This window comes from Prionailurus bengalensis, chromosome B3 (assembly GCF_016509475.1).
Source record: "Prionailurus bengalensis isolate Pbe53 chromosome B3, Fcat_Pben_1.1_paternal_pri, whole genome shotgun sequence".
Classification (NCBI taxonomy): Eukaryota; Metazoa; Chordata; class Mammalia; order Carnivora; family Felidae; genus Prionailurus; species Prionailurus bengalensis.
The window spans coordinates 121202675-121214738 of record NC_057355.1 but is presented as its reverse complement, the minus strand read 5'-3'; the positions used below and the strand labels follow the sequence as shown (position 1 = coordinate 121214738).

The window sequence follows — 12064 nt, the reverse complement described above, 5'->3', positions numbered from 1 at the left end:
GCAAGCACATAATCTGTCTGCCCTGACAAGAACGCGGCTGCGAGCAAGAGGCTGCCTTCCCATGGCCTGCTGTTCCTCTCTCCTGGCGATTTCAAAAATTGATCGGTAGTGTCACGTGGGAAGCCAGGTGAAAAGACAGGAGCCCGGGCCCCGCCCCCAGAGAGTCCAGTTAAGGAAGTCCTCATAGGGGCCCAGGCCTCTGGATTTTTATCCAGCCCCTTGGGTGAGGTGCGATCACCATTTTTGGCTTGGAGCACTGGTCTGGTTTCCTCCCCAGAGCTGCTAGACCCCAAGTTCATTTCTGCCAGCCCGTATGTTTGGTGCGGACTTTCCGACTGACAGGAAAACTAGAATCCACTTCCCTAGAAGTCTCCAACTGGAAGTTTGGTGGTTTTGTTGTTTTTTGTTTTTTAATGTTTATTTCCTTTTGAGACAGAGCGCGCGCGCACTCGAGAGAGGGGCAGAGAGAGAGACACAGGCTCCAGGCTCTGAACTGTCAGCACAGAGCCCGACGTGGGGGCTCAAACTCACACACCATGAGATCGTGACCTGAGCCGAAGTCAGATGCTTAACCGACCGAGCCACCCAGGCGCCAAACTGTAAGTTTTCTCTGATCCACAGTTTCAAAAGATAGAATATAATTAAACACACACTTACGCATTAGTTATCAGCATTAAAAAAAAAAAAAAAAAGATTTCATAAGCCAGACACAGAAAGATAAATATTGTCTGATTCCACTTATATGAGGTCCCTAGCAGAGGCAAATGCATAGAGACAGAGAGCAGAAGAGAGGTCACTCTGGGCTGGAGGGAGGGGGACTGGAGGAGCTACTTGATGGGTGCAGAGTTGTTGAGGGAGATGAAGAGGTTTTGGGTATAGAGCCCGGTAATGCTTACATAACACCATGAAAGCGTTTAAGGCCACCGAATTGTACCCTCGTGAAGAGTTAAAATGCTACACATGATGTCTCTTTTACCAGAATAAAAACAAATAAACCAACAAAACAGACTTCACCTAAAAATCTGGATATCTTGTTTCTCCTTCAACAACCACCACCCCCAAGTGAGATCGGGTAACGCTGGGTCCCGCTTTGTCTGTCAACAGTTGGCGGGAGGGAAGCAGCTGCTCTCTGTAGACGGGGAGGGGACTCTCACGTTTGCTGTGACCCCACCACACCCTAATTTCATCTCGACTCTATCACATTTCTAAGACCTGGCTGGCCCCCAGGAGCATTTGAGGGTTGGCACCGACCCCATCCCATCAGTCATCACTGACGCACCCAAGTCAGTCACCACTTGTCTCTGTCTTCCCAGCCCTGGTCTATTCCTGTCTTCCGGTGCATGAGGGGAGGCCCAGAAGTGGTCAGCCGTGAGGGCAGGCTCTCCACGTGCTTTAAGTAACAAGAGCAAACACTAGCGGAAAACAAGAGTTTGCCTTCGCCTCCCCCAGCTTCACTCAGACCGTGAAACGCCTCTGACGTTAGAAAATCCAGAGTGGGGGCGCCTGGGTGGCTCAGTCGGCTAAGTGTCCAACTCTTGATTTCGGCTCAGGTCATGATCTCACGGTCCTTGAGTTCGAGCTCCGCATCAGGGCAGGGTGTCTCCCTCTCTCTCTCTCTGCCCCTCCCCTGCTCACACTCTGTCTCTCTCTCTCTCTCTCAAAAAAATAAACATTAAAAAAAAATTTTTTAAACAAACGTGGAAGATGTTCTCCTGATAATCTGTCTTCATCGGTTTAATTTTGAGACCCTAAAAGGGTCAAGGAAAACTGCCCCCTCTCACCCCCTAAATAGCATCATTGTTCCAGATCTGCAAGTTCAACCTGTCTATGGAACACATCTCATCATTCCTGGGAAATGTGACTGGGCTATAAGGGTGGAATACATGCCTATTTTCCAAGGGTATGAGAAAGGAATGTAAAACAACTTATTAGTGATTTTATCATATTGATTATATGTTGAAAGAATATTCTGGATATATCGGGTTAAAGAAAATAGAGTACTAAAACTAGTTTCACCTGCTCTTTCCACTTTTTCTTTCTTTCTTTTTTTTTTTTGACAGAGAGAGAGAGAGAGAGAAAGAGTGTGAGTGGGCTGGGGAGGGGCAGAAAGAGAGGGAGACAGAAGATCCGAAGCAGGCTCCGCACTGACAGCAGAGAGCCCGCGGGGCTGAAACCCACGACCTGTGAGATCATGACCTGAGCCAAAGTCTGGCACTCGACTGAATGAGCCACCCAGGTGCCTTTGCTCTTTCTACTTTTTAAAAAATGTACATTTCACCGATTTTTTAATGTAGCTAGTAGAAAATTTAGTTGTACACGTGGCTCGCACTATATTTCTATTGGCCAGGGCTACGTCCGACAGCCCAACCAGCCACGGCTGCCGCACAACTGATTCTGGAAGGCTAGCATACAGGAGTCCACCCTGACCCACAGGGGAAACATCCCAAGCCACCCCCACTGGATGCCGGAAACTACGGCCGGTCCTGAACCCTATACACACCACGTTTTTTTCTACACATTATCTACCTATGATAAAGTTTAATTTGTAAATGAGGCACAGGACGAGATTAGCAACAGCTAGTAATAAAATTGAGCCACTCTAACAATATGCTGTAATAAAAGTTATGTAAGTGACGCCTCTCTCTCTCTCAAAATACCTTCTTGTACTGTACTCGCCCTTCTTACGATGATGTGGGTTGATAAAACGCCTAGTGATGAGACAGAGTGAGGTGGATGATGTGGCACTGTGACACAGTATTAGGTGACGGGTGACCTTCTATAAGTCAGAAGGAGGCTCATCCGTTTCCAGGCGGACCACAGGTGACTGAAACCACGGAAAGTGAAACCACAGATAAGGGGAGACTACTGCACCCTAACTCAAAAAGCAAACATTCTCTCCTACTCCGCTTCTGGGTGACACTGTGCTCTGGGCTGTCCAAGGGCCCTTGAGGAAGGCCCTTCCCATCTTAGCGCTGTAGGCTCATCGGGGCTGGAGCTCCCTTGGTCTCTTCCGGCCTCCACATCTCTCTCTCTTCCAATGCCACCAAGCTAGCACCAGACTCCAGGACAGGGCTCTCGCCCAACCCTTCCGCTATAACGTTGTCCACATGACTCAAAACCCCACGTGGATCATTTCCCTGGAAGCAATGGAACAAGTGTTGCTACATGCCAGGCTGTTACCCCTGTGCCAGTGGCCAGAGCCAAAGGGAAGAGGCTCGGTTGCAGTTCTAAGACTCCTTCCCTCTCTCACCCCAGCTGAGGCTTCCCTGGTTTCTTCTCCCCTAAAGACCAGAGGCCCACCTTCTTGTGCCTCCCGCTAGGCTCAAAGGGGCAGAATAGGGTGGGTGGGAAGGCGATGCTAATGCCAAGCACTCCAAAACCCAAAACAGGTTCGAGGCTCTGATCCGGGAGAAAACTGCTGGATACTTTATCACCACCAACAACCAGACACAAGGGGCAAGATTTGAACCTCACAATCCTGCCCGGCCCCCTTTAAAAAAATATACGCTTTAGGGGCGCCTGGGTGGCTCAGTCCGTTAAGTGTCCGACTTTGGCTCAGGCCATGATCTCTCGGTTGGTGAATTTGAGTCCTGCGTCAGGCTCTGTGCTGACAGCTCCGAGCCTGGAGCCTGCTTCAGATTCTGTGTCTCCCTCTCTCTCTGCCCCTCCCCGACTTGCGTGCACTCGCTCTCTCATTCTCTCTCTCTCTCTCTCTCTCTCAAAAATAAACATTAAAAAAATTTTTTTTAAATATATGCTTTATCCACATGACAAGTTGGTAGTGGCCTACTGACAGCGGCTTTTGGGGGTGGAGTTGCGTTCAAATCTCCCTTTTACCATTTAGGAGCTGTGGGACCTCGATAAGCTTGCTCCATCTTTCTGGGTCTCAATTTCCTCACCTGTAACAACGGGGACGATTCCACCTACCTCGCAGAATTGAAAAATTAAATAATAGATGAGAAAGCGCCTTTCCTTCCCCTTCAATTGTTCCTAAGCATTTAGGCAAAGAAGACATTAAAAACCCCATGGAGAATGAAAATAAGTCCTTCGTGCGTAGGTCTGTCCGGGTGTCTGTTTGTTTGTTCATTTGTTTATGGGAATCTTAGTGCTTGGCGCAATTTTAAAATCTGGTACAGGAACTTTGCAAAGACAGGGATTATCTTTACAGCCCTAGCACAGTGTCAGGCACAAGGCAGGTACCAGATGAATGCTTGTTGAATGAATGAATGAATGAATGAATGAATGAACAAATGTGATGCAAACAGAGCTGGTGCATGTGTGCAGCATGTCAGAGGTGCCAGAAGTCAGAGTTACCAGGGCACGGGTGTTTGCTGATCAGTGTGAGGTTTGCAAGCCACAAAGAATTCTTCTGTGGAATAGCATTTAAAATCTGTTTAGACAGGAGCGCCTGGGTGGCTCAGCCAATTAAGCGTCCGACTTTGGCTCAGGTCGTAATCTCACAGTTCGTGAGTTCGAGCCCCACATCGGGCTCTGTGCTGACCGCTCAGAGCCTGGAGCCTGCTTTGGATTCTGTGTCTCCCTCTCTCTCTGCTCCTCCCCGCCTCATGCTCTGTCTCCCTCTCTCCTTCAAAAATAAATAAAAACATTAAAAAAATTTTTAAATCTGTTTAGACAAATTTGTGGAGCCTTTTTTCCTACGCAGCAAAGCTCAAGTTACTCTAATAATATTTCTCCTCCATTCAGCCTGCTTTCCTCAAAAAGAAAGGTAAAAACACACGCCAAGAACCAGACACGGTCATCTCTACGTGAGGAAGCATAAACAATTCTGTTTTTCATAATTTTTTTTAGGGTGAAACCCAAAAGATCAAATGAAACACATGCCTCCGTGATACAAATATATGCTGTCAGAGTGGTTTTGAATGCAAAATTCTTCGCATTTCCTGACCTCGGTGGGGAGTGCGTGTGGGGAATGAATAAACAGTTTCATTAAATTATAAAGATATATCTAGTATTAAGTTCCCTCACAGGTGTGTAAGAAGGCACCTGAAAACCTGTTCGTTTATGCTTTATGGTTTACAAAAAAATTCTGGGTTCTCCGATCTCGCCAGGCGACCTGAGGTCTTCCTTCTCCCACTTAGCAATCCTGCCCTCCCCAAACAATGGGTTTGAGATTGCAGTGACCTTGCCTGAATCGTGTTCTGTTGCTAATAGGGAGATTTCACCCTTGGGAGGCTTCAGAGGTCATGACCTTCATCCCCCAGCTTTACCCTCCTGTAAGGGAAAAATCCTATAAGAACTAGGGGTTACTGGTCACAGCCACGACTGCGCCCGCCTGCGAAGAAGTGAGACCCAGAGGCAAAGGTCCAGATAAAGCAGGATCCCAACTTCTACAAAGAAGGTGAGAGAAGGGATTGAGATATGAGCTCTCCACACCTTTCCCAAAAGGTTTTCTAGGCCTTAGAAATTCAGAGGAAGATTTCTACTCCACCCTGCTGGGTTTGGCTTTAACCCCCCAGGGCAGGAGTTTGGCCCAAAGCATCGTTCCCACTGTTCTGGCTTCAGCTGTGTATAAACGAAGGTAAGAACAGTGCCAAACAACCGTCAGGGCAGCATTCTGGGAGAGCCTGCGTGCTACAGGAGATACTGCACTCTAGGAAAGTGGGTTCGTCAGGCTGAAAACATCTGCCAGTTCTGGTGATACCAGAACAATCTGACACACCCATGGACTGCTCCCTGAGAAAGAACAGCTTTCCTGAAATCACAGGTCTAAGCTGGTGGACCGGCAGGGTCGGGGAGGCGTATGTTCCAGAAGCATGCTTTCGGCTGGGGGAGGAGACACTGTTGGTGAAAGCAAAGGTCCCCTCCTTTTCTGTTTCCCTGCACTTCTCTCACGCAGCCATCCAGTCACAATCACTCACTCCCACCGGCGGTCACACCCAGCCACGAAGTCACCCAGAGTCACAAACACTGCTGAAGTCAGAAAATGACAGTGTCCCGCAGGCTTAGGTGCAGTCAGGTACACTCTGAACGCGCTGAGCCTCACACAATGATAGCACGCCCGTTCCTCTGAACGCGGGCCAACAACTCAACCCACCTGATTGCCGAAGACAGCTATGGAACAGGCCGTTGACACCTCATTGGCCCCGAACCAGACTGAAGCGATGCGGGAGGGCATGCCCAGGATGAAGACCTGGGCCACAGAGCAGATGATCTGGCCCAGCACGGTGACCGGGAAGAGATGCGGCTTCAGGCTACCCAACTTCACCCAGGCCCCCAGGCAGTTGAGAGCGGACCCGGTGAGGGCGATGGTGCGCAGGCCGAATTTCTCCAGCAGCCAGGCCACGGGCAGCAGCAGAGGGATGTAGGTCAGCATGTAGCACATGGACAGCCAGTCGATGGCAAAGGCGCTGACCCCGTAGAAGTGCATGAAGATGTTATTGATGGAGCCGTACTGGATCCACTGGAAGGCGTTGCACATGGAGTAGCAGCTAAACAGCAGGACCACCACCCAACGGCGCTTGCTCACCTTGATCACACTAAGGTCCTCGGGGCACGAGCTACTGGGGCGGGCCAAGCCACCGGACTGGGCCAGCATACTGGGGTGGGCCGAACTGCTCGGGCGGGCCGACACGGCGGGGTGGATGGAGACACTGGGGTGGGCCGACACGCTCGGGTGCATCGACACGCTCGGGTGCGTGGACACGCTCTGGTGCCCCGAGGCGCTGTGGTCCACCCGGAGTGCGGGGTCCTGCGCGGGCGTGCCATTTTGCTCCTGTTGGTTGGGATCTTCATTCACCATGACCACAGCCCCTGCTGAAGCCCTAGACAGGTGCTGAGGACTCCAGCACTCTTAAGGGACAGTGGCCTCGGCTGCCGCCTTCGAGCTGTCGGGGCACTTGCCCTGGCCCACCCCGGAATAAACGGAGACCAGAGCCTTCGTACAAGCTGCCAGCAGAGCTCTCCCTGCACTCACCCCCAGGCTTCTGCTCCCACTTTTCCTGGGTGTCTTCAGCCCCCGACCGCTGTCCCAGGCTGGCCGCGGACACCTCAGCCCGGTCCTGGCTACGGGTGCCTGGAGTCCTCCCGAGGGGTTCAGGCCAAGGTTAGCCCCTCAAATCTCGGGGGAAAAGTTCGCGCCTTGCACGGAGCCTCTAGGTGGAACTCGGTTCCGCTCCCGGGCCGGCTTGGGGCCCCGCCCCCTCGGGCGCACGTGACCGCCCCACCCCCGTCCAGCCCGGCTTCCCCCCACCCTCCTGCCCCCCCACTCCCTCCAGCCTTCTCCAGCCGGGCTGGTCCGGCTGCGCAGTTGTTTCGACACAGCTTGCGGGGTGCATTCCTCCCCCACGCCCCGGGTGCCATGGAAACCGCCGGGTTAACCCCCCCCCCCCCCCGCACTGCCCCTCAAATGCATTTGCGCCTCCCAGGGGAGCCCGCAGGAACACAAACACCGACTCTGCGGAGGTGACCCCACAGACAGAGTCTCCTCCGCGCCTGTCCCCATTCCCTGAGCGCGGGCACCGATGCCCGGCGCCTCCAAAGTGTTCTGGGGAATCGAAGAGGGATTCCGGACTTTTTCCCACTTGGCTGAGCTCCCAGATCCTTGCTGAACTTTCCGGTGTAAAGAGATTTGTAGATTTCCCGGTCTGGTTGCGCTCCTGGGGTAAACGGGAATTGCAGGAAACTCGTTTTGCTGGCTGCTTTTCCCTGAAGGACCTGGTCCTTTATTGCGGAACTCAGATTTGAACCTGTGAGGTAGGGCTCTTCTTTCCTGGGGGGGGGGGGGGGGGGTGTCCCTGGGCAGCCCCCTAGGCGAGCACCCGAGGGTGGAGGGTAGACGGAAGTTTGGAGATTCTTTAGAGCTGCGGTGTTGTGGGGCATAGCGCTGGCTCTGGACGTGGTCTTTAGGTAGCCCTGGGCTGCCACCTGTTGATCCCAGCCCGTGATAGAGGGTAATGCCTCGAGTCATCGCCTCCAGAAAGTCAGACCTGCAGGGCAGAAGTGCCTTCTCGAAGTGTTCATTGTAGCCCCGAGAGGGATAAGAGCCCAGATTCTCCCTGGGTTCAAACACCAGCCTAGCTGCTCCTAGGTGTGTAATGTAAATTAAGATGCACCACCTCTCTGTGCCTCAGTTTCTTCATCCGTAAAACAGGGAGGATGAAATGATAGTACCCACCTCACAGTGTTGTTTTGAGGCTTGAACGATGTAAGACGTGAAAGTATTTCGAAAATTCCTGGCAGATCCTAAGCATTCCATGAGTGTTGGCTATCCTAACTATTCAAAGGCTAGCATTTGTTGTATCGTGTTAAACATATTTAGTACGTTATGTCATTAAAGCATCACAGGAATTCTATGATGTAGTTACTACTGCTCTCCTGCATTTAAGATCAGAAAACTGAGGGGGTGCCTGGGTGGCCCAGTCAGATAAGCATCTGACTTCAGCTGGGGTCATGATCTCACAGTTCGTGAGTTCGAGCCCCACGTCGGCCCCGTGCTGACAGTTCAGAGCCTGGAGCCTGCTTGGGATTCTGTGTCTCCCTCTCTCTCTGCCCCTCCCCACTTGCGCTCTGTCTCTCAAAAATGAATAAACGTTAAAAAAAAAAAAAAAGATCAGAAAACTGAGGCTTAAAAAGTGAAGTAACCTCTTACTATGACCCCAGCTGGCTTGAAGGGACATAGTTCTCATGCCAGTCTGATTTCATTCAAGCTGCAGCCTACCCACTGGGGACACACCCGGGAACTTGTTACAAGGGCAGAAGCCCAGCCCCACACGTGACCTCCTAAATTAAAGCTATATTTTATTTTATTTTTTATTTTATAGTATTTTTTATTTTTTATTTTTTTTTTATTTTTGAGAGAGAGAGACAGAGAGAGACAGAGCATGAACGGGGGAGGGGCAGAGAGAGAGGGAGACACAGAATTGGAAGCAGGTTCCAGGCTCCGAGCCATCAGCCCAGAGCCCAACGCGGGGCTCGAACTCACGGACTGCGAGATCGTGACCTGAGTCGAAGTCGGACCCTTAACCGACTGAGCCACCCAGGCGCCCCTTTATAGTATTTTTTTAATGTTTATTTATTATTTTTTTTTTGAGAGAGTGACAAAGAGAGAGGGTGGGAGGGGCAGAGAGACAGAGAGACAGAAAATCCCAAGCAGGTTCCTAGCTGTCAGCAGAGAGCCGGATACAGGGCTCAAACTCTTGAACTGTGAGATCATGACCTGAGCTGAAATCAAGAGTCAGAGGCTTAACCCACAGTCATTTATTTTCAGGATTTTTTAAAAGATTTTTTAAGTTATTTTTTTAATGTTTATTTATTCTTGAGAGAGAGAAAGAGAGAGCATGAGTTGGGGGGGGGGGGCGCAGAGCGAGAGAAAGACACAGAATCCGAAGCAGGTTCCAGGCTCTGAGCTGTCAACACAGAGCCCCACGTGGGGCTCACACTCATCAGCCGTGAGATCATGACCTGAGCCAAAGTCAGATGCTTAACCCACTGAGCCACCCAGGGGCCCCCTAAAGAGTTTATTTTTAAGTATTCTCTACACCCAACGTGGGGCTCAAACTCACAACCCCAAGATCAACAGTCACATGCCCCAACAACTGAGCCAGCCGGGTGCCCCCAAATAATTTAATTTTACTTATTTTTTTAAATGTAGGCTCCACGCCCAACATGAAGCTCAAACTCACCACGCTGAGATCGAGAGTCACATGCTCTATCACGGAGCCAGCCAGGCGCCTCTGGAGGCTACATTTTAGGAGCTCTCCAGGTGATTCGTTTGTTTGCACATTAGAGTTTGCGAGCCGCTGAGTGCTACTGCTTTCCTTTTGTTTTCTTTTAAAAATTTCAGACCAAAAAATGATTTCAAAGCTCTGGGTAGTGGTTCTCAGCTTGGGTTGCACGTTAGACTCGCATGGGGAACTCTTAACATTCCCTTGCCTTGGCCACACCCCAAATCAGGTTCTTTAGGAGCAGACCCCGGGCTTCTGGCTGGCACCTGCACGTTTAAAGCTCCCCGGGTGATCTCAGCAGGTAGCCAAGTTTGAGCAACCCCGGTGGGGCCAGAGTCACTGGTTGTCAGGAGGAGGAACACTGCTTGGAGGAACCCACTTGTTGGCAGGAAGTATGGGTCTTGAATTATAATGGAATGTTTGAAGAGAGAACTCATGCCCACGAAGAATTTCTACACGAACTTAACATTCCCCATTCTCAAAATTCCAGCAGTGTTTTCCATCATTCTGCAAAGAGCACAGAACATCCATTCTCTTGGAAAGCCTTCCAGTACCTCTCACTGATTCTTATTCCTAGATCATCATGGACTTCTCTCCAGACTCTTTACAATGTATTCTTTTCTTTTGTAAGGAAATTTATTTATTAATTTTTTTTAAGCAATCTCTACACCCAATGTGGGGCTCAAACTCACAACCCCAAGGTCAAGAGTCAGATGCTCTACTGACTGAGTCAGCCAGGCGCCCCTTTACAATGTATTCTTTTTTTTTCTTCTTTTTTTAATGTTTATTTATTTGAGAGAGGGACAGAGTGTGAGCCGGGGAGCGGCAGGGAGAGAGGAAGACATAGAATCCGAAGCAGGCTCCAGGCTCTGAGCTGTCAGTACAGAGCCCGACACAGGGCTCGAACCCACGAACTGCGAGATCATGCCCTGAGACGAAGTCAGACGCTGAGCCACCCAGACACCCCCATTTTACAATGTATTCTTAATTTCATCTTACAGATAGGGAAACTGAGGCCCAGAGAGTTGGAGTGTGTGACTCAGAACTCCACAGCTACTTAGCATCAAAACTAGCAACAATACTGTTCTGCAAGTTCCCCTCCACACAGCCTACCCCTTTTGCTCCTCTGGGGTAACAAATGCTTCAGTTTGGTGACAAATCCCAAACGGTCTAACCTGTCATTCAAGCGATTGAAGGGGTTGCCTTTTGTGGTAGGATGAGTTGCATCTAATGTGAGGTCTGGATTCAGTCTACTAACCTCTCTATCCTTCAGTTTCTGGTCTATAAAACGAGGATTAAAAATACCTGCCTCAGGGCACCTGGGTGGCTCAGTCAGTTAAGCATCCGACTCTTGGTCTCCGCTCAGATCATGATCTCACGGTTTGTGGGTTTGAGCCCTGCATCGGGCTCTGCACTGACAGTGTGGAGCCTCCTTGGGACTCTCTCTCTCTCTCTCTCTCTCTCTCTCTCTCGGCTGATTCCCACCAGGGACGGACAGCTATGTAAATGTTGGGTAGATAGTACATAGAAATACTCTGTGCTCATTCATTGAAAAAAATAAAAAAAAAAACCATTTACTAAGCAGCTAAGTGTTATATCTATTGATGGATAGGTATGTTCTGTCTATAGGTACACTTTGAAGGGGAAGAAGAAATACATTTTAGAGATCGCTTCCTGAAAGGAAGGCCTGGTTCCTGGTCCTCTCCCAGCTTGAGGAAATCTCTGGCCTTGAACTCTCTAGCTCTCCCGGCCCTCTGCAGAATAGTAGCAAAGTCTGCCCCCTAGAGGCTGACAACTACTCCTGGCAATAAAAGCGGTCCTTGAAGTCAAATGTCCCACAGGTTCAGCAGGGGCTGTGGATGCGCCAGGCGTGGTTTGTTGAGTGTAGGAAGGCTGAAATTCTAGTGAAATGAATCAGATTGAGACTCTGGATTCGTCCCTCTTAAAAAAATACCGACACTTGGGACGCCTGGGTGGCTCAGTCGGTTGAGCGTCCTACCCTTGATTTTGGCTCAGGTCATGATTTCGTGGTTTGTGAAATCGAGTGTGGAGTGGGGCTCTGTCTGGGCTGACAGCACAGATCTTGCCTGGGATCTCTCCCTCTCTCTCTGTCCCACCCCCGCTCATGCTCGTTCTCTCGCTCTCTCTCTCTCTCTCCCTCTCTCAAAATGAACGTGAAAAAGAGAAAAATACCTACCCTTGGAATTTGTGAAAATGTGGCTTTTATAAATCTTATACATGCAATAATGCATCCTCATCAATATCCTGTTTTACCTTATCTCCCGCATTCCCATTCACTCCCAGCTCCTTAAGAACGTGTGTATATCTTTGTGAGCCTTTAGTGGGAGAATTTACACAGCACATGCCCTCAATACTTGTTG

General features: G+C 50.1%; 1 protein-coding gene across 2 annotated transcripts in view; it reads right to left on the bottom strand.

The window, feature by feature from the left end:
* The window catches only part of FLVCR2 (FLVCR heme transporter 2), a 54965-nt gene extending 47776 nt beyond the window's left edge, over window positions 1–7189 (bottom strand). The window contains exon 1 of one of the 2 annotated variants that reach the window (XM_043556674.1): window positions 6056–7189. In XM_043556674.1, coding sequence (XP_043412609.1) covers window positions 6056–6760 — 705 coding nt within the window. In that variant the 5' untranslated portion in view covers window positions 6761–7189. The remainder of the gene's footprint in view (window positions 1–6055) is intronic. The other variant, XM_043556673.1, reaches the window with a different exon arrangement.
* Window positions 7190–12064: the final 4875 nt, after the last annotated feature.